Below are 23,155 nucleotides of genomic sequence, written 5' to 3' on the forward strand. Positions count from 1 at the left end.
AGAAGGCACAACAAATCAATGCTTATGTTGAGGATCTGTAAATATGCAGCTTGAAAAAATGTTTGCAACAAACTGTTATAGGCTGATGTGTCAAACAGCTCGGGCAAAACAAAAAGGATATATGCAACTCCGAGTAAACACTGATCTAATGAAATGCATTGTATATCAAGTGCCAAAGTTTACAGAGTGCACAGTTTCAAAGCAATTCACTTTGATTAGACCTAATTATGTGGTAGTGAAAGTCTTTGTCCACTTCAGAGGATTATGAGCATTTTGCTATAGGAGCGGTGACAAGGTTGAAGCATAAATAATGTCTCTGATACTGCATGTTCATTGATATATTGAAAATAACAGTAATATCTCCAATGTTTCAGGGGAAAACAATGTCAGTCTTAATATGATTACAACAGAGCTGTAATCAGATTAAGAAACTGCTTGATTATACAAATATACAATCATTCCTGAATATGGTTTTGTACCTGTGTTTTGAAGAGCTCTAGACTCAAGACAAAAGTAATTTGGTAATAGGCCTCCATGTTGACCATGGATGTTGACCACGCTGTCTCCTCTGCAGAGGCGTGGCTGCACGCGAGTGGGCGTGGTCGGATCGTCACGTCGCTCCTTCTTCGGTTTCTTCATCGTGAGGCCGACTTCCAGTGAACGTCGCAAAGTAACCGGGGAAATAGCAGAGGAGAGCATAAACTACAATTATCCCCAAACAGCTGGTGAGATGTCAAATGCTGACAAATGTTTTGACTGTTTCCTCTGACCCTGAGATGCTGTAGAAAGTGCGGAGGACTCTCTCGGGCCGTGGAGCCGATGATTAGCTGGCTGTGGCCTGTTAGCAGGCCGCTGGGGTTTAGCTAAGCGCGGGGACAGACATGCGAATATCCGACAAGCTCCAAAATAAGGGAACGGTGCTTCACGTGAGCTAAACCCCAACAGACCTCCACGTTCTTTAACCAATTCATGTAACTCGAGTTATTTGTTAACGTCATATTTTGAAGCTCTTAGCAATTACATTGTGCCATGTATTCCTAAACCTTATTCTGCATGTGTGTGACGAGAGGAGGGAGTTAGCATGCTAACGCCTTCACTGTAGCCAGGCCTCTGCACGTTTCACAGAGAGGTAGCTCCTGGTGTCTGTGCTGTCGACGTGTAATGAAAACAAAGGTGCTTTATTGATACACAGTTTATGGTGCCAACAATTAATGCTGAGCTATCTCTGCATTTATCAACATTGTATCTATAATCAATGGCGTAATCTAAAATATCATGCGAAAGCTCTTTCGCCCATTCATACCCTCAACTTTATTTATAAAGCACCTTTCATACATATAAACATGATGCTCAAAGGGCTTCACAGAATAACAGAGACAGAAAACAACAGCAATGGTAGAATAAAAAAAGCATTATTATAAATACTTGAAAATAAGATCAGATAAAATCAACACAGTAAGATTAATAGAATGAGTAACAGTGGAAAAAAATAAAAATAACAAGGTAGCGTTGATAAGATCAGATGAATACAGGTAATAAAATAGATACATAAATAATTAAACAAGATAAATAAATGTTAAAGCAATGATTAAAATAATAATAATGCAGGCCAGTCCTAAAAATAAATGACTCCAAATTAAAAGCTAGACTAAAAAGGTAAGTCTTAAGTTTACTCTCTAAAACACTCAGAGAGCTCGCCGTTTTGATGTCCAGAGGCAAAGAGTTCCATAGCTTAGGGGCATAAAAACAGAAAGCTCTCAAAAGGTGCATTTCAACCAAGAGTTCCTGGGTCTTTTAGTCCCCAGAACTACTTTCCCCGGAACTAAAAGGTTCCTGTGCCCCCATTGTTGTCTGTGTTTCGACCGCGGGCTGAAGTCCCGGGTAGATTGTGCAAATCAGGCCAGTGACGTATGGAGAAAAAAAATTACATCTAATAATATCTTTAAATCTTAATAAAAAACGAAACTAGTATGCATTCCCAGGAACTCCCTCTGTGTTTCAACAACTGTGTAAACTCCACAAACACCGTTACATTCAACCGAAAGTCCCAGGAACTTTGAAAAGTGCAACCCCCCCCAAGCAGGGGCTTTCCAGGGGGGAGATTATCTACCCCTGAACTAAATTTAGACCTTGGTTCCTCGGGTCAAAACGCATGTAGTTCAGGGGTTATGTCCCTAGATCCGGGGTAAAGTTCCTGCAGTCGAAAAGCGCCTATAACAAACTTGACATCACTTGGTAGCTTCTTTGATCACATATACGACTCAAAAACAGTTATTTGTGGTCCGAATCAGCCTGTAGAGCTATTTCTGAGACATGTACAGGTATCAGGTGATTTGTTGATGATTGTTTTTGTGTTGCCATGTTCTGTATTCAGCATATTTATGAAATTCAGCTTGTTGATTAAATTCTGATGCTTTTATTCCTCCTTCCTCTCACCCAGCCTCCGGAGCAGTGAAGTGTCTTCATGGCAGTTCGTCGAGGACACATTAAATACTTGAAAGTGAGTATATGAGATGAGCTCCTATTACAGAGATTATAATAGTATTGATCAGTTTTAACTTGACCATATCAAGTTCCTTTCATGCTGAAAATGTGTAGATTTTTGTGAGTTAGTTCAAAGGATGTCATGACAGTCACCTGTCAGTATTACACTTCAGCTAATGGCTCAATATTCTCTCAAAGTGAGAGAGCATTAAGAGAAATCAATAACACAGCCTGATGCCAGCTCCAAGCTCCCACTCGCTATGACTGTGTTTACTGGTTTAATACAGAACGCTCATTCATCCTCCCAGGCGGTGTATCTTACCCACCAGAATACACAATCACAACCCTTCTCTTGCATGAATAGACCACTGTCAGGTTGACCGCTGGACTGGTTCCCTTTTCAGGCCAGATTCCATTTCGGCTGCCAGTAAATGTGTCTGATAGGACACGCTCGGCTGAATTATTTTGAAATCTGGCTCTATTCTCATTGTAGGCATTTTTGATTGTTACCTGTATTATAATTGGTAACCATAACATGGCTTTGCAATTCCTTTTAAGTCTTTTTTTTCTTTTATTGAAAACTGAGTTTACTGGATGGGATATCTTTAATCCCCTCCACTAAGAAGAACCAGAAACTTTTGGAACCAGGGGTCGTAGACTCTGAGCATTTTCACATTTTATTCACAAAACATTAGCTTATTAAAGCTGGGGTTAGTAGTCACAGAAAACTAGCATGAATTTGAATGTAGCATGTCCTCAGGTACCCGTCTAACACCCCCCCCCCCCCCCCCCCTCGGAGCTCCTCCAAAACGACGCCCCCGCTCACATGCACGAGCGCCGCTGATTCACGACCATATGATCATGACTAATTCAAAACCGGTCCTCAGCTCATCGTTTGTGTTTTGCACTACGTCAACTCATGTCTCACTCAGCCTTAAGAATACACCAAAATATGATCATAGTGAAAGTTAAAAACAAACAAACATGAAATGTACGCTCAGGGGGCGGGCAGAACGGCAGGACGGGATTTGATTGGTTTCATATTTTGGCTCCCAAAGGCAGGGATTGGTTGGTGTTGTCCCAGGTTTACTCCGGCTGTAGATAGCATAGACTGTATCAAATATGGACGTAGGATCCGTGACATCACCCATCTGTTTCTGAAGAGCTGTTTTCAGGCCAGTCGGTGGCGGCAGCCATATTGCTGCTGTCGAGGCCAGTGTGACATAAAGAGGCGGGCTTTGAGCCTCCTAGCCAACAGCTACAGTGTTCCCGCCTGTCAATCAAGTCAGCTGTACCTCTCATTGGAAGACTTGTAATCTCAATATCTTTGAAATTGCAGCGTTAGAAAAAAATTCACCCCCCACAGTGTGTGCCGAACAAGAAATGAGCTATCCAGACTACACTTGTCTTTTGTACCAGGCTGTAAACATGTTTATTTCTGATGCAAAGATCGTCTTTTTCCCATTCATGTGTATGTGACTTCTGGTACTCCCGGAGCCGGCCTCAAGTGGATCCTTGATGAACTGCAGTTTTTAACACTTCCACATTGGACTCATATTTTTAGACTAGAGGTTGCTGCTTGGTAGATAGCGGCTCTATTTCGCTCTTTTTTTTAAGAACACATGTATTGATCGCCACCGGGACAGAAAGATCATTTTAACCAGTGAAACAAAAAGTGTATCTAAATCTGACCACCAACCCCAGCTTTAAACTGGTAATAATTAGCTGCTACAGCTCTAGAACAAATGCCCTCCATAGTGTCCTCAAGCCCAAGGTCATGTGTTGTACCTGTTTTAAAAATAGCTAACTTGATATATTATGAGGACGGCTGGCACTCTACCATTGATCAATTCATCAGTAAATGACTTCAGCTCTACCTCTGCATGTGCTATGTGCTTACCTTACTGTGTTCCTTCGGCCCAACTGGCTGACCTGCAGGAGGTGTATGACATGTCGAACGGATATGAAGACCACATGGGAGGGGACGAGGGGAAGGACGCCAAAACCAACTTGATAGTGAACTACCTGCCTCAGAGTATGACGCAGGATGAGCTGCGGAGCCTCTTCAGCAGCATCGGAGAGGTGGAGTCCGCCAAGCTGATCCGAGACAAAGTCGCAGGTATGCTTCACTCTGAAGTGATGTTTAGTCAAACCAGCACGACACATGAGCTCAAGAATTTATTTGAAAGTGGCAACGGATTGTGTTACAGCCATAGCCAAAGTAGTCTTGACTACAACCTCTTACTGTAGCAGGAAATGATTAAGTCTGCCACATATTTTCAGCTGCCCTTGTTCTACTAGCGGGATATCTGCTAAAGGCCTGTTCTCAGGCTCCACTGTCCCGTAGTCATTTTTCAATGTAATTTTTATTTTAAAGATTTCCCAAATTGATTTCCTGCTTGAGTTGAGAAGTATTTTTGACCACTTTCTAAACCTATTTAATTTATTCCAACCAGTCGAACCCTGTTAAACCATGGACAGTTTGTTTGTTTATTTGTTTGTTTAGACTAGCATGCAATGTTAAGATTTGTTTTGTTTTTAGATATTTATTTGTTTGCAGATTTTTTTTAACTTTACACCGTTTTTTTGTTTTATTTTATTGTTTTCCTTTTTTTTCTCTAGGCCACAGTTTAGGGTACGGATTTGTTAACTATCTTAACCCTAGTGATGCAGACAGAGCTATCAGTACACTGAATGGACTAAGGCTACAGTCCAAAACTATCAAGGTAACGTGCAATAAGGTGTTCTACAATTCTCAAACCAAAGATGTCATGTCATATAACTCTCCTGTGGCTCCTGTGCTGTCCGCTAACTAGCTAGTACATTTCAGCCCGAGGAAGTGATACTGCTTTACAGCTCACTTAACGCCCTATCTGACATGTCTGTTGAGTTTGACTTGAATTTTATTTATTATTTGCGCATTTGTCCAATTAAATGTATTTCTTTTCCAAAAGTACTTTTTCAGTAAGCTCACTTTCATTTTTTGTTTTATTTTTGTAGTGTTCATGTATGCTTTTGACCACTTTTATTTTTGCTCAGACTGAAGACTTTATACCTTAAACCACTGAGGTGACACAGTGGTTGTCAGTTAATTTTTCATTTAGCTTTGTTTAGACAATAATGTTTGTTTTTGTTTGTTTTTGTTTTGTTTTTAACAAATTAAAGACAACTTTTCAGACATTTGAGCCAAAAATTGTAATTTACACAGCACTGATATAATCTATAGAAATCCAAACACATAGTTCTTTGATAGATTAAGACTGTCATTTGAAAAGCTTTTTTTTGTTACTCTGTTTTGTTCTTGTGTAACAGTAAAGTTCTAATTTAGAAAACGTTGCTTCCTCTGAACAGGTTTCATACGCACGGCCCAGCTCTGATACAATAAAAGATGCCAACCTGTATATCAGCGGCCTGCCAAAGGCCATGACCCAGAAGGATGTAGAGGACATGTTCTCGAGGTTCGGTCACATCATTAACTCACGCGTACTTGTTGATCAGGCCTCAGGTACGACAGGTGAATTACTTCCTTCATTTTCAAAAATACTCTTTAGCCATAGACAAAAATTCCAGCAGTATTTCTAGCGCTTGTAATCGGCGGTCAACAGCTGCTCTCTCATACCCAGGTTCATCCCGCGGGGTGGCCTTTATCCGCTTTGACAAGCGGGCAGAGGCAGAGGAAGCAGTCAAAACCCTAAATGGCCAAAAGCCACCTGGAGCTTCTGAGCCAATCACGGTGAAATTTGCTGCCAACCCGAACCAGGTGAAGAACACGCAGCTCATCTCTCAGCTCTACCACAACCAGTCCCGACGCTTCGGGGGGCCCTTACACCACCAGGCACAGAGGTTTAGGTGAGAGAAGTTGTCTGCATGTATGTTTGCATTCATTTAGAGAACCTCAAATACTTCAACTAGAACCAGGAGGGTGTGCTACAAAGCAAGGTTACATGGAAAGCTGGGGCTGTTGAGCCTTCACCCTAAAGGGAAGAGTTAATAAACAAAAGTAAAGGTTAATTTCTTACATTTGATATTTTTGAACCAAAAATAAAAAGGATTCAACTGGTAAATGATTAAGAGAACGTTGATGATGAAATCTAAGCCCTACTCTCAAGATAAAAACATCATTATTATTCAAATAGACAGTTATGGTGTTGTAAATTTAAAGCTCAGTTTGCTTTATTAACAGACGTTTTCCAAACATTCTCATCCCAGGTTCTCCCCCATGGGTGTAGACCACATGAGCGGCATGGGGAGCGTCAGTGTCCCCGGCAACTCCACCTCCGGCTGGTGCATCTTCATCTACAACCTGGGCCAGGATGCAGACGAGAGCATCCTGTGGCAGATGTTCGGCCCCTTCGGCGCAGTCACCAACGTCAAGGTGATCCGAGACTTCAACACCAACAAGTGCAAGGGCTTTGGCTTCGTCACCATGACGAACTACGAAGAGGCGGCAATGGCCATCGCCAGCCTGAACGGCTACCGGCTCGGAGACAAGATACTGCAAGTGTCCTTCAAGACCAGCAAGGGCCACAAGTAGAGAGAGAGCGGGACAATCAGGTGTGGAGGAGAGAAGGAAGTGACCTGTGCTTGGCTTTTGTTGCAGAGAGCAGAATTGTGAGGTTGAAAAAGTCTGGCACATTTGTTTTGGTTTTAGTTTCTAAAGAGTTCGATGAGAGTTCACTCACTCTTCTGCACCTTTTGTTACTCGTCTAAAAGAGGGGTTTTTGTTTTTCATCTTTTTACTCATGCTTGGGGCTTAAAAAGAGTAAGTAGTTTCATTTTTTAGACCGGAGATGGAGAGTAAGAAATCTCATGATACCCCCAAGTAAATTTTTGAAATTGATTTCAAAACTAAAATACTGTCCATGTGTGTTGCATGTTTAAATGTTGGGGACTAGATTAAGGAGGCAAATGGTTTTAATGGTGCACTGAAAATATGAAACGCAAGGAAAACCCTGCACATCGTTCTGGATATTTTACTGTAAAGCAGGTAAAGAACAGTTCTTTGCCTGAACTTTGGGCGGTTTCATTTGGAGAAAACAGTGCTCTGTTCTGGATCCTCATCATCAGTAGAAATAGATGCCTTAATTTATCATCCAGTGGACACGTAAACTTGCAATACCACTCACTGTCTTTAGTCTATCTAAGAGCGAAGCACTTTTCCTTAATCTGTCTTAGGTAACTTTGAATATCAGATTTTTATGTTGATTTGCCCTCTCAGTGGGTCATCAGTTTTAAACATGACAATTTCTGGGGAGAAACATTTTGTTTAGTTATCCTTGTGTTAAGTGTCTCTTATTTTAAGTTGTGTTTCAGGAGGGTCCTGTTGAATATGAGCTCCAGTCAAAGAGTAGGGAATTAAGATGGACCAAAGGCAGGCAGGCCGGCAGGCAGTCAGGCAGGCAGGCAGGGAGGGATTTGACCCAAAAGAGGAGATTTGTCACACAGTAAATTTAAACCTTTTTGGACTTAAATTTTGTGATTTTTGTTGACGAGGTACTAAGTCTATATTTAATCCTCACTTAGAGCTACATCTCTGGTTTAGTTTGTCTTCTGTTGTTTATTTTTTTCTTTAATTTTACTTCATTTCTTTTATTTGATTTTTTCTCTTCTTGAAGGCATAGATTTTTATTTGTCTCAATATTCATCACAAACTTGTTTTAAGGAGTGCTGAGCTCAAGTTCTGTGAGAAATTAATGGCCTTTGTTAACAATTTCAGTTTCTATTTTCTTTCTTTTGTTTTGCTTGTTTCACTTTGAGCATAAAACCATTAAATTTTATTTGTTTTTGCTGACCGTTTTGTTTGGTTTGTTTCTTTTCTTTTTCTTTTGGAATAACGTTTCCTACAAGCAGAATCCTCAGTGCCGTTAAAGAGATCTCGTCGAAGCAAAAACAGGCTGTTTCATTTTTATGTTTCCAGAGGAAGCTTTTAAACATTTGAGACTTACTTACATTTTTAAAAGATTCTCAATGTTTGGACCAATTTTAGTTGAGCTTAAGTTATTATATTAACGTCCAGCACAGACACCAAAAGGAGAGCATCGGTCCGACAGACATTTCATGAAGAGACTTTTCTGAGGTACAACCACTAATGAGTAACCTAATAGCAAGTTCAAGCTGTACAGTGTGTTTCCACTTTTGGTACTGTCGCCGTCTCATCAGTTGTAACTTGAATATAAGGCTTATTTATTGACATCTAGATAAGAATATATGCTTTTGAAATTCCTACTATTTGGAGGAGACAACAGACTTTAGATAAAATGTGATTTGTCTGCTTGAGCAGTTTTGTAAAGTAAAGCTAGATTAATTGTGCATTCGTAGTGTTTTTTATTTCAACACAGCAAGTAAGTATACATTGTTCACTTGCAGATTAAAGCTTTTAGACCCACACCCATCAGTTTCTCTGCTCTTAGTCTATTAAAAATAACTCTGTAGGACTTCACTTAGTTTACTCTTCAAGTATTTCTTTTCCATCTAGAAAAGATCATCGACGTATCACAGCTTCTCGTTTTACAGTGAGAGGTAGGTAGGGTATCTTATGCTCAAAGGTGAGCAATACATGGAGCATAGTTGTTGTGTAAGTTATTGGTAAAAATGTGACCAAAAAACTTATCTGAGGAGCCACTTTGTGATTTTTGGGGGACCATACCTGCTCACACTATTTAGAATTCACAAAAAGCAAAGCTTTTTTTCATAATTGATCCCCCTGACACTTTCTTAAATGCCTCTTAAATCTGTGACCCCCCCCCCGAAAGGAGTGTTCCCCTCACGATTCAGACTTTGATCTTGAAAGTGCTTTCTGATGTAGTTCTTTTTTCTGTTTCATGATCCTTAACTTTGTGCAATATTTCATCACTTGCCAAAAGCAGGTAATAGGTTTTTTATAATTTCTCTTTTCTACTACATATATAACTGCCTAATTTTCTCTGAAGTCTTGTTGTAATTGCATGAAAGATGCAAGTGAATTTGTTTTAGGGGCAGTCAGAATAAACTGCATTCTGCCTTAATTTATAAGTAGGAAGGATGTGTTTTACATCAGAGGAGGCGCAGTATTTATTTGAAAATGTATGCGTTCATACTTGTTACTTATTGGAGTGTTTTTAATGGATTTAGTTTTTGTTCTTTTGTTTTTTTAAGGACACTCAAGTCCATTAAATGTCTTCTAACATTGGATCATTTCAATAAAAACATGGTGGCTTTCAAAATTGAAATCTTCAGTAGCTTATTGTGGATTTAGTTCAATTTCTTAAACTCTAAAATGAACTGACATACACAGTTTGACCTTTGTTGACCTTAGTAGGCAACTGAATTTTTGTACAGCTGATCACATGATTTTGGACATGTTATTACCTCCTGTGACCAGATGAGGGAGACATGTCTGCATTTTCCTCTGCAGCATTACCACCACAACTGACCTGAGCATTTAACAGCCATACGTCTGCAGTATTGAGTTAAATATGTATTCACTTTCTGCTTCATACGTTTTCATTCAGGACTACAGAATAAGATGATTATAATTTTAAGACTCATTAATCCAATGGTATAAATTAACCGTATCAAAGGAAGATACGAGATGAGAAGGAGGAGTTGGCATGTTTCTGTACTTAATAGGGTTGTGTGTGTTGAGTCATGGTCATTTATATACATTTAAACACCACCTTGAGAAATCAACTAAAACATCCACAAAAACTTAAATAAGTTATAATGCTGCACTGATGTTCAACCCCACCTTTCAAAAGTTTGGACGCTGTGTAAAATGTTAATAAAAAACGATTTGGATGGTTTGCAAAGGGTTTTATGAAAGTTTTGGGATTTCATCATCTTCACTACATACTATCATACAAGATTCTCTGTAAAAAATGTACATGGCTGAAAATGAATGCTGGATGGCTGCACTGCATTAAAAACAGACATGGCTCTGTAGTGGAAGTCACTGAATGGGCTCAAAATCACTTCGAGAAATCACTGTGTGGGCAGAGTTCAATGCTGCATCCTTAAATGCAGGTTAAACCCTCTAATGCAGGGGTTCCCAAAGTGGGGGTCGGGAGACACAAATGGGGGGGTCCTCCAGATTATTGTTTTTTTAAGTTATCTAAAAGCAGTAAATTTTACCCATTATAGTAAAAAATAGCGACAAAAATATTTGCTAAACTTCAAATAAAACCTTGAAAATAGAAAATGTATTGAGTTTTCTGTCTTTCTTTTTGTCTTTCTTTTTGCCAGATGACTCCTAAGTTTAGGGTTAGTGAACAGTTAATTATCAAAAGCATCAGTAGCAGCAGGTTAATTCATAACAGCACAGGAAACACAGCCACATGCTCATTTAGGTAGGCTAATTTTCTGCAGACCAGCTAAATGAAGCCACATTAAATCACTTTGAGGGACAGTGGGGGTCACAAGTCTTCGGTGCCTATATTTTGGGGGTCACGGGCTGACAAGTTTGGGAACCCCTGCTCTAATGCGAAGAGGAAAACATATGTATGGTTTTCAGAAAGGCTGGTGGCTCCTCTGAACCTGAGCCCATGTAATTCTTTTTGGAAATCATGGATGCCTGATCCTCATTCGGTCGACAGAAATATACAACAAAGGAGCCCCAAATTGTTAAACAGTTGAAATCCTATAGCAGGTAAAAGTAGGACTATGTTTAGCTTTCAGAACTCCAGAAACTGGTCTCCTTGGTTCCCAAACTTTAGCAGCCTGGCTAAAAGAAGAGGTGATGCAACACAATGGTAAATATGCTCCTGTCCTATCTATTGAAATGTGTTGCTCGCATCAAATTTGACATGAGCATGTTTCGTAAAACATTTTGCACCATTAGAAATAAATTGAAAACACTCAATAGAGTTTGTGTACTGCAGGATTTTATTAGAAAAAATGAAGATATAATTAAAAGCACAGGTAAAAAAAACACAACTGAACACCTAATTTGTGTGATGTAAATATTCTCATTCACATTGCTTCAATTTCCTTACATAAATGCAATGCCTAACATAGATAAAGGTTCACTTCAAGAAAATCTGCTCCTTCACAATATTTCTGTTTTTAATTTAAAGTCTGTCATCTTCCCAGAAAAACTGAGATCATGTTAAGGCAACTCAAAACATTGAAGTCTAAACCTGCCATCAAACTTCATTAGGGCAGCCATTCTGAGAAATTTAACTGTCACCATTGAGTGATAAACTAACTCATGTAAAGCATGTCAGTGAAGACATTCTCGTGTCTGCACGTTTCCAGAGTTTCTTTTCAAGATTTAGTTTGCATGTAAAACAAAACACATTTCTGCCCAACTGCAGTCTCAACTGATTGGAGACAAACACTACATCAAGTAATGAAGGTTTTTGTTTTTAGCATGGCACAGGTAAAATCCATTCAAGTGGCTAAATCCTGACACCACTCGATCTCTGATCTCATTTAGGGCCGAGCCCTTACAGGGGTTTACGCAGACTGGGGTTTTTTTCCGAGCCTTGTGTGATGATCACTTCGGTCCCAAGTGAGGTGATTCTTTGTGCTTTAGAAGGCAGAGTCATTTGCTGTCCGTTCTGTTAGAGTATTTCAGACCTGACAGAGGTTGTAGCAGGCCATAGGTCTCTCCAGTACATTGTCTCCGTCCACCTCAAACACGTAATCGCAGCGATGTGAGATCAAAGGAGCATCAGAAAACGCCACACTCTGATTACCAAAGGAGATTACGGTGTCTCTCTGTGGAGAAGAAGGAATCAACAATTCGGTTAGTTAAGACTGTGTAAGTAGTTCTCAAAGTGACTCTAGGCTTAGGCGGTAAAACAGCTGTTAAAGATATATGATTCACAGTTTTAGACACACATTTGAACTTGTGATCCATAGTCAAAAAAGAATGCCTCAACAAAAGGTCATGGGAACATATTTCCTCCATCAGCTTCGTACTCCTAGCTATGGAGTTCCTACATGAACACAAAATTACACAAAAACATTCTATCAGTGAATGTGGGGTGGCTGGTAAAAAGGTGAGGTCATTTCTATGCACCAATAAAAGTTGGTGCATGGAGCTGTCTCTAACAGCCATCAGTAATCAGTCCTGATAAAGTATAGAGTATTAAACTAATGATGCTTTGGCCTCGAGATCATGTTAGCATGTATTTGTTCGTATTTAACTCAAAGCTTTGTTCGGGCAACTTATTTTCACTATATGTGACTTTGACAGCTGCTTGATATTTAGCGTAATAGAGAAACAATTGAGATTTAGGATTAAATTCTTTGGGGATTCTAACTCCTCATCCATGCATGTGTGCTTTTGTTTTGAAAAATCACTGGAGCGCTGATTTGGCTCAGTGGTGACATTTACAGAGGCTATGGTCCTCAAAGTGAGCAGCCCATGGTTAAAATCCAGCCCCAGGCACCCTTTGCTTCCTGTCAATCCCCTCTTTGTTCCCTTTTTCCCACTCTATCCACTGTCCTATCTTCCTAATAAAGGCATGAAAATCCCCCATAATAATCATACAATACAGATAAAATGAATAGTGGCATTGTCCTCACCCTTTGGGGGCCGCCTCCATTATCGGCAGCAGCGGTGGCAGTAGCAGTAGAGGAGGCTGCTGCTTTCTCAAAGTCCTTCCTACATAAATGAGCCATGATCCCAGCAGCTAAGGCATCACCAAGAACGTTGATCATCGTCCTGAACCGATCTCTGTTGAAACAAAGAAACATTCAACACATTTCCACAACAGCCCCGCCAGTGAGGTTTATTTTGTACCAAATTTTGTAGGACTTACAGAACCCAGTCAATGGCCACAATCAGGGAGATGTCAGCAGGCGGTAACCCCACAGAGGTCAGGACAATCACCATGGTCACCAGACCTGCTTGAGGTATCCCAGCTGCACCAATACTGGCAGCTGTTGCAGTTATACTATTAAGACAAGACCAAGGTGTTAAATATGTACAATAAACTGGCCTCCAATGCAAAGATCATATCATGGGAGGATGATAAATTATGTGTTTATTCCCACCTGATGGTGACCAGCTGACCAAAGTCCAAGTCATACTCGTTGACCTGTGCGATAAAGATGGCCGCCACTGCCTCGTACAAGGCTGTTCCGTCCATGTTAATTGTTGCTCCTACAGGCAGCACAAAGCGAGCGATCTGTCGGTCAACTCCACAGTTCTCCAGGAGACACTTCATGGTGATGGGCAACGTGGCTGAGCTGCAGGAGACAACAGGACATAGTCAAACTGGAGAAGTCTTTCAGCTTCAGTCATTAACATGCCCGTATGTATGAGGACTTCCATGTGGTTTGTACTTTGTTTATGAATTAAAAACGGGGGGTCTAGAGGGCTGACTCGAAACCCTGTTTCGTCTTACCTGGACGACGTGGCCAGTGCAATAACCAGAGCCTGCAGCAGGCCTCTGATGTAGGGGAAAGGGTTTTTGCGAGTGAAGAAGAAGAAGAAGGCAGGCAGCAAGATGAGGCCGTGCACGAATAACCCAGACAGGACTGTGATGAAGTACATGCCCAGCTTCTCCCCCAGGTGAGCAGGGTCGTCCATGTCCAGGATCTTTCCGGCCACAAGGAACACAATGCCAAAGGGGAAGTACCTGCAGGGGAGAGAGAAAAAGAAAGTTCTGTAAACATGGACATTTTTACTGTTATGTTACTAACTCAAACATTCTCGATTTTGAACATCAGTCCCTTTGTTTCTTATCCTTCCTCCTGTTATGAAACCTTATTAGATCACTCGAGCGTTGGCTCTCTTTGTCTCACCTTAAAAATACTCCTGTTCACTCCATTAAGAAAAGGTTTCCTAGTTTGGTGTTGAAGACCTTGGCTGGCTTGACCTCAGGCTCATTGAGCACCGTTGGGATTAATTAGAAAGCCGCCTGTGAGCCTTATCTAGCCTTACTGCCGTCAGTGCCTGACCTCACTAATGCTCCTGTGGCTGAATGTACTTTGAGGCTTTAACAGGAGCAGATTAATGGGCATGACTTTGGGGATGAGATGTTCAAAAGTCTCCTGATTAGACTGAAGTTTAGAGGGCCACAAAGCTATCTCAAACATCTCGTATTGAAACAATTTGCATTTGCAATGACAGGCTTTGATCACTAATCTTAGTTATTTGGTAGGAACAGGGCTCAGTTTATGAAAGGGTTGGCAAGATAATTAAAAACAGACATTACAAATGTCATCACAGAAAAATCAACCATCAGACATGTCTGTCCTCAAGCTAGTTTTTGTTTAATTTCATCTTAAGTTTTGGTCAATGCTCTGTTGTTAGTGTTGTGACTGTGTATCACGATTGCTTTCAAATCTTTTGATTTCCATTGATGTTTTTATGTTTTTTTCTGCAGAACATTTTGGTCATAGCTACATGTATTCTGACTTTTAAAAAAAAGACTAAACTTGACTCAATTTGTCCAAATGATTTACACCACCCCTTGGTCCTCCTTGTGTTGGCCACACACAACAACACCCCCACATGATAGCTGTCTTTCTTTTTAAACCATCGTGCCAAGGCATGCTCATCACAGTGAAGTAGAGGTCAAGTTGCTCTTACTCATACAAATGTAATCCTACAGTGGACTTATCGGTTCCCTGAGAAGGACAGTTAAGGCGCCAGCAGTGAATCTTCCCTGGGTTGTGCCCGAGGTCTATTTTTAGCTATAATCTGGCTCTGCTGTGTGTTGTCTGTCTTTTTTTAGATGTTCATCCTGGACAGTGTGTGAATGCATGTGTGAGAGAGTGCAGTCTCACCACATAGCTGCGTTGATGATCTTCATGACGCACTCATTGATGCACTGGCAGACATTGACCAGTGGCGCTCCACGTTCTCCCATCTTCCCCAGCAGCAGACCTGAGAAGAGACAGGACATTCACACGTGGTTATTCAGTGGCTAATTCTGGTACTACTGTCTTTGAAGTCACCCCAAGAAAGGATTTAGAAGCTGGGATTACTTCATGTTTGTAAAGAAATCATCCACCTCTACCTTACCAATAACTAACTACACATACAACAGCACTTAAAACACTTGTATCATTAGATTTCTGCCACTTTGTACTTCTTCTCTACCACATGTTAGTAGGAAATACTACAGTTGTACTACATTTATCAAATTAAAAACAAAATGTATTTTTAAACATTACCCTTCTGATACCAATACATTGCAGCTTACTCAACTTTGCTCTCTAAGAATTTAATTCCCAAACAATTAACCAACTACAATTACCTAATATTCTGTAAAAGTCTCCAAAGATTCCCGATACTTTTACCAAACACCCTGATCGGTAAATATACCAGCTAACTGTAAAGTATTACATAACCAGCTACAACAGTAAAATGCTGCTTTTGATTTGATACATGACAACAATGTTACTATACAACTGAATTCAGGACTGTTATTATTGTTTGTAGTGACATTTTCTGTAATTCATTTTGAGGCTTTCAGTTTATTTTTTTGATGATGCCACCATACCTAGACTTTTTTCAATACAGGTATTTTATAAAGAGGTGAACTATTACTCTGAAATAGAACAGGAAGCTTATCTACAAAAATCACCACTTCAAAAGCCCCCCAAAAACAGCTGAAAGGATTTTTCACAACCTGACAACCCAAGGTTCCATTGCTCTTTATGTGATGTATATAAGAATGATGACTGTCCTATGAGTAACTCATAACTGTTTTTATTGTTTCATTATTTTACAATAAGTGAAGTCATTAACTTCTAAACTTCTAATTCGCTTTGTAGAGGCTGAAAGACGTACAAATAGCATCACACTTAAAGCTCCTGTGAGGAGTTTTTAGCTGGTTATGAAATACACTTAAATTAATATTGATGTCTCTTAATGACCTAAAAAGGCAAATGAGACCATCAGTAAGAACATTCCTTTTCTCTATATAGTATTTGGCAGTGCCTATAAATTCTGCCGCCTGGTAGGTGTCAGATGAAGTGACAAACTCCATGTGGAAAAACCCTTTTTTGTGTTTTCCGCAGTAAAAATGTTAAATTAGGTATATGTTTGACTGTTAAAAGACAGCATGATGTTTACATGAATAGGTATCACCCTGTCTACAGGGGGCGCCAAAATCAATGCAAACCAAAATGTCCCCATATGAGCTTTATACTGTAACTTTTTCTCTAACACAGTGACCTGTCTGGGTCACTTACCCATAGTAGCTGAGAAGATGACAATCCCCAGGACGTTCATGCCCTTGCTGGTACTGGGGACGATCTTATACTTGATGTCAGGAGCAGGGGTGATCTCCAGGAAGACCGGGTGGCCCAGTTGAGGGTTGTGATAGTCAGGCATGACATAAACATAGTTGGCCTGAGATTCTTTTCCATCAGAGTTCTTTACGATGGGAACCAGGTCTGTTCGATACTGAGGTAAAATGAAGGAGAAAAACAACAGAGATTGGTTAATGTTTGAATAATTAACCATTGTGTTATTGAGAAGTTTATTCATCCATTAAAGAAAAAGAGTTTCCTTTTTTGTTGACTCACCTGCTGAAAAGTAGCTTCAATGAGATTTGATGGAATCATGTTCCTAAAAAAGGTAAGAATAAGGTGCATTTGTTAGACCATGTCTGCAGTGACATATACAACAGCACTCTAATGTTTTCTTTTACACACAATGAACAACTATTTTCAGTTTAGATATTTTTATGGCTGGTGTTAAGAGCAGCAACCCTGGGACTTTTACTGTGGGGGTCAAAGTTCATCCTTGTGGACAGAGGAGAAGATCATTTCCCCACAAGTTTAAATTGTTGTTGTTTAAACTGTTGAGTTTCATTGCTGTGAATGCTCATATTTCCACTTATACAATTTGAATGGTATGACTGAAAGCGTCAGAGCAGTGTCTTAAGGACTTAAAGAACTTCATTTTCACAGCTGTCTACTGTATGTCAAAATCAGCTATCAAGCCAACAAGAGCAAAGGTAAAAGTTTTGAGTTAAAAGTAATGACATCAACAGTGTTATGATAGCTTGTCCATCTGCTGATGAGGATTATATTATATGATTAAAAGCATCAGAGCAGCCACATAATAAACCCTGTGCTGTAGTTGTTTTTCTCACTGTTGTCTTTTTACTGGTGAGCTGACTGTGTCTTTAACAACAGAAGCAGTACCAGAACAGTGATGTGGAGATGACTTATTAAAGGTACAATGAGACACGAGTCATTCATGTCTAACCAATCAGTGCCTTGAACTCAGTTCCAAAATTCCACACCTCAGATGTACTCTCTGGCCAACCAGTTTTTTCAGCATTTGCTCGTTTGTCTCTTAAGTCACAACTGGTCTGCTTGAATGCATTTCTGATGCATGGCCATTCAGCAAACATATAACCTTCTCAGCTTTACTTATCCTGGAGAAATACTGCAGCGCCCAGCTGATCTGAATGAGTTTTGCATTTTGGTGCCTGTACAAATCGACTAACTCATACTAATACCAAACATCCTCTAACGCCTCAAATGAAACCAAAATAATACTGGATTGAATTAAACCTCTGGGGCTGAATGAGAGCATCTATTGGGATTTTAAGGTTCCTGTATCTGGTTAATTTAGAAATACATCAGATTTATATTTTCCTAAGAGAATGCACTATGCATCAATATGCTCCCACCAACTTAACTTCAATAAAAACAAATTACACTGTTGCAGTGGAGAGTTACTTTACCAATTTACAAGGAAACCAGATCAAATATTCAAGACCTAATTCAATAAAGGACACGAAACAGTGTATAACAAGAAGACAAAGGAGCCCCACACTGAGCATCAGCTACAGGAAAATGGTGCTTATGCTCAGTGTGGCATTGATATGATTAAATATTACCGTAAAATTACACAAGAACATATGTTCTATTAAGAACATTTTGCAGGTACTTAAGGCCTTTTTTTCCCTTTTTACTAAAACAAAATTCACCAAATGGACAATATGTCTTTATCCATGGACTTCCACTGGCAATCATTGTCTGTTTTTTTATGTAGAATACGTAATTGTATATTAGTGGACATGCTACTTTTACCTGAGAAAGATCAGAAGGATACCTTCACTGACCACATTAATTTAGCCTTCATTAATGCTATTTTCACACCCAGCACAAGAATAAAAAAAGAATTAACCTCTACTTTAAGGTTGACTTTTCACACGGCATGAGAGAGCAGACACAGGCCATAGCACGAGAAGTTCAAGGTACATGAGTACACACAGCATCATTGTGAGGGACTGTAAATACAGGATACGTCAGTGACACTAAAGCCTTGCAGAAAGCTTGTCAAACACGTAACAGGACTGAAATGTACACCTGAGCTTAGGCTACAATAATCAGGTTTAAGAAGCAGGTATTAGCAGATCTCTCACATGAATCGAAAGCACAAGCACACACTCTGAACTGCAGACTGTCTAACACAGCACAACCTGCAAGACTTTCTGAGAAAGTGCAGCTTAACAGATCACAATTAAGTGTCTTCCTATTCTTAGCTGCCTGCTGTGTAGAAGTGACATTGCAACTATCACACAAGCACATTTCCCTCCTCCCTTTTGATTCAGTGCTCAAATTCTCCTTTTACTGACAAAAAAAAACTCAGAGGCGAGATTTAGATTCTTCAGTGTCATTATACATAATAGCAGATACATGTGTCCTGACATTTTATGGGTTTGATTTTTTTTTTTTTTAGTTCATGAAATGGTAGAAAACACTATATCTTCAGAAGGCTCTAACTACAGAGGATTCCATGTGTTCTGCCCCCTCATTGTGAAAGTTGTTGTGTCAGCTCTAGCCATCAGACTGATCCTTTGAGTCGTTGTGATTACGGAGCTTCCTGATCCTGAGGTACAAGGAGTCCAAAGGTCTGGATTTAGTTTAATTGGTCTCTACCATTGACTTTGTCTACGGCCTGAACTGGTTTTCCTCAGGTTATGAAGGGTATTAGACAGCAAGTCTCCTCCTTGTAAACAATACTAGCGGGCTAAATTGCTGCAACATCCTGTAAGCTGCTGATTTGAATTACAGGAGAGAAAGAACATCTCAACCAAGCTGTCTGAAGAAGGTAGAGATGATATTATCCTTAAGCTGTTCTCACATGTGACAACCCGGACAATCTCTGAACAATGAGGCCTGAACATTGTCTGGTCATTCCCTGTCACATGCTGCACACAGCATTCGTGTGACGAGTACTGAAAATACTTGGTTTGGTTTATGTGAGGGCGGGCACCATGTGTGGGTTCTCACATTAGTTCACTTAGCCATTACAACTACGACTTTTTAGGCCCCGGTTTACATTTATAAGCATGGTCATGGTTCCCAGAGGGTGAACCATGAGGACTCTAAGTTTGAATTTAGCTCCAATCTGCAGTTACAATGTTTTAATTAGCTAGTGAAATATCTCTACGCATCTCTAACTTTTGTTAATGTAGACATTCATGGTTCCCAGAGGATGCATCTTGTTGGATTTGGTTGTTTTGCTCGTAGCTCCATCCTATATTGTAATTTTAAAGACATTGTAGCAAGCATGCTTAAATTGGCATCTGTCAAATACCTTTGCTGTGCCAAAGTGATGACTGGCAAGAAATGTCTGTACACTCTTGATGTTTATAACAGAAGGAAAATTACACTGGATAATCTCAGAGGTCAGGTAGAACAGCATATACAGTTAAAAATGTTTGTATGGCAGCACTCTTGTATTTCTAGTATTACAGTTGCTGTGTTGGTCAATATTAACCTGATGAGATCCAGCAGAGCGTCAGCCGAGGTCATTACGGGTCCTGAGTGTGCATGATGGCCATCAATCTCTGAGCCCACCCCCGGCTGGATGATGAGCACCAGCACAATGCCAACGATGACGGCGATGAAGGTTGTCCACAGGTAATAGGTGATGGTGAGGACTCCCAGCCGACCGCTCGCCTTCGTGTCCATGGCTGAGAGGCCAGACATAAGACTGAATGGAAAAAAAAGAGTTTTCTGTTTGTTTCTAAAGTTAACAGTTTTTTATCAAAATTTGTATATCAACATTAAATTTTATAACTTGAGTTTTTTACTTGTTAACACAACATGTCAATAACTCTTTCCAATAAAAAAGCGACTGAGAGAGGTAGAAGGAAGGATTAAAAATTTTACCCAGACAACATTCAAAGCTACCACCAGAAAAATAAGTAATCCCTCCAAAGTAAACCCTTTTGAAACTCTGAATGCTCATTCTTTTTCTCAGCTGAAAATATAAGTTAGAAAATTCAAGTTATAAGGAAACAACCTCATGACATTAAGCTGAGGATCCTGAGTTGACTCTTTCTGATGAGATTATTCTGTTACAGCATGGAGGGAAAACTCACCTGGAGGTGATAAGTGGCAAAATCAACATCTTTAACATCCTCATCAGCAGTTCTCCCGGGAAGGAGAAGTAGATTCTAGCCTGTGAAAGAGAGAAACACTTGAAGCAAACGTATATTGTATAACTTACTGAACTTTCAGAGTTTATCACACATTGCAGACAGTATGAAACACCTCTAGCATAGTGCAGTCATGTGCAGAACAGAACCATGTACGTTCATCTTGCTCTGTTGATATTGTGATTTATGCCACGTAAGGCCTGACAACACTATGAAACGCTTTTGTAGTTAAAGGCACGGTGAGGAGTTTTCATGTTGTTTTGATTCTGGTGAACCCTTTGGATGAAACTGGTAGTGCTTTTAGGGAAAACAACTGGTTATACCATTTCACTCACTGCCAATAAGATGTGGCTTTTGCCAAAGCATGCACTTATTGTTGAAGCAACTGAATGGAGTACAGAGCTCCTTTTTAGTTCTACTTTTTGTAGTTCAAGACTACTTTTTGCAGGGTGCAGAGTGATGATATCATGTATTGGTTTATCGCTTCAAACAACATACCAATGACAGAACTTTGTAAACTCTTATCATTAGTTAGTTTACAAAATGTGACCAGACGCACAGGTTAGACGTTATACGTCACAGCACTGGTGTCATAATGTGTGCTTAATGTGAATAAACAAACAGTTTAACTCTTTTGGCCTCAAGAGCAGTGAAGCATTCACAGCGTACGTCATTTTGCTAATCAGCAGAGTTCTAAACAGCTACTTCCGGGTGAGTGCTGATTATCGACTTGGCTTTTGTCATGGAAAATCCTACCTGAACACAGGCACAGGCTAAATTTCCCTATAAAGAAATAATGAATCTTATCACTGAAAATCACACTTTGCGTTAGAGGTCAATTTTTGTCCACATTACAAATTGAATGTTAAAAATTTTGCTTCATAATGTAGTAACAGCTAAGAATGTGTCCATTTAATGCAATGTGTTAGATTACTGTTAGGCTCATGCTGTATGTTTTATCAGCTGCTGTCAGCACACAGCATTCCGAGCACACCAGACTGATCATTGATACTGTCTCTGCCAAAACATGTATTCTGCTTGATCATTTTAAAGCATCTAACATCAAAGTGACTCAGTGTCCGGAGAGCTATCAGACTTATGACAGAAATGTTGCGTTTTTTGACTGAATGCTAGGGAAACTTCGGGGGAAATGACTCATGGAACGCTCAAAAGAGTCTTGACATACAAACATTAGATGCCATGCCTGAGTTTTTGGCTACAATTACTGAAACAAGCTGTAATGTATTATGTTACATAACACTGAGACACCTTTTTTCATCACGACTAACAGAGGGCAAGATTTTGCCTTTTAGCTGTTCAATGCTCAGCTATTCCTCTCAAGGTTTTGGTTGGTGGTGTAGTTAGATTTCTTTGCCTTCGAGGGATGGAAAAGTCATTAATCCAATTAAAGCAAACAAACGCTCTTAATGTAAATCCTTTGATTGATTACGTTTAGGCTTGGGGAGTGATATGTTAAGGGGAAAGGTCGACGTTTCAAGGTCCAGACCAATCAGAGGCAGAGTCAGGGCAGGACATGACTTCACAGGAAGTGTACCGTTGCCTGGCACTGTCGGGCCAATTTTGCAAGTGCAATCTAATTTAGAGTCTCTTTTCACTTTTAATCTTAAAGGGGCATTATAAACGGGCAACATTTAAATGCCTCTGCACTCTTTAACAATTTAGAGTGACAAAATGTTTGACATGACGGTAGGCTGCCAGGCTAGGTAGTTCCGATATCCAAGTGAAGGATGTTATGGATTAACCAAAATTAGAAGCCAACGCCTACCTTTGGACCCAATGTGAACTATCCACCCGTTCGCTCTCTACAAACTCTATGGCAGATTCAGAAAATTTAAATTACTCCCAGGTGCTAAAGCCCGTTCTATATCACATTAATCATAAATTGGTCAGACCAGAATCACACCAGATGGGAATCTAGCTTTTATGTCAAATCCTAAATGTACAGTTAATGTCTTCCAAATATAAAACCTTCATAACAACCTATCAACGTTACATAATGGATTACTTCAGCCACATTGGCTCCACCACACTTTCCATCCATTCCTTCATCCATACCTGTGTGGACAGGTTGAGCGACCTCAGAAGAAATCCCAGGACACAACCAGTCACCACAGCGATGACCGACAGTGTCAGCAGGCCGTTCCTCTTGCAGTAGTCCTTCACATACTCCCGCACTTTTAGCGACACTATACCATTCAACACCTTCTTGAACCCCTCCATCATGCTTCAGGCTCAATCCGTATCCCAGAAGACCCCCCCCTCCCCCCGGAATGAAAACAGATATCCGAATCTCCTGGTGG

General features: G+C 40.1%; 2 protein-coding genes across 6 annotated transcripts; one reads left to right on the forward strand and one right to left on the reverse strand.

The window, feature by feature from the left end:
- Positions 1-590: 590 nt before the first annotated feature.
- On the forward strand, positions 591-8,793 carry elavl1a (ELAV like RNA binding protein 1a). 5 transcript variants are annotated; one of them, XM_034675747.1, is made up of 7 exons: positions 591-725; positions 2,441-2,500; positions 4,411-4,603; positions 5,107-5,210; positions 5,836-5,998; positions 6,090-6,333; positions 6,694-8,793. In XM_034675747.1, the coding sequence occupies exons 2-7, from the start codon at positions 2,465-2,467 to the stop codon at positions 7,016-7,018; spliced, it is 1,065 nt and encodes a 354-aa protein (XP_034531638.1). In that variant the 5' UTR covers positions 591-725; positions 2,441-2,464; the 3' UTR covers positions 7,019-8,793. The 5 variants fall into 5 exon arrangements, with proteins under 5 accessions (XP_034531638.1, XP_034531640.1, XP_034531642.1 ...); XM_034675749.1 differs by having other exon boundaries at positions 5,836-5,989; XM_034675751.1 differs by having other exon boundaries at positions 592-725; positions 5,836-5,989; positions 6,108-6,333.
- A 2,581-nt stretch (positions 8,794-11,374) lies between these two features.
- slc1a8b (solute carrier family 1 member 8b) lies at positions 11,375-23,078 on the reverse strand. The gene is made up of 11 exons (XM_034675409.1): positions 22,911-23,078; positions 20,778-20,875; positions 20,171-20,386; positions 16,954-16,996; positions 16,618-16,831; positions 15,205-15,304; positions 13,818-14,051; positions 13,465-13,659; positions 13,230-13,364; positions 12,994-13,144; positions 11,375-12,180 (listed from the first exon to the last, which is right to left on the reverse strand). The coding sequence occupies exons 1-11, from the start codon at positions 23,076-23,078 to the stop codon at positions 12,034-12,036; spliced, it is 1,701 nt and encodes a 566-aa protein (XP_034531300.1). The 3' UTR covers positions 11,375-12,033.
- Positions 23,079-23,155: the final 77 nt, after the last annotated feature.

Source organism: Notolabrus celidotus, chromosome 22, assembly GCF_009762535.1.
Source record: "Notolabrus celidotus isolate fNotCel1 chromosome 22, fNotCel1.pri, whole genome shotgun sequence".
Classification (NCBI taxonomy): Eukaryota; Metazoa; Chordata; class Actinopteri; order Labriformes; family Labridae; genus Notolabrus; species Notolabrus celidotus.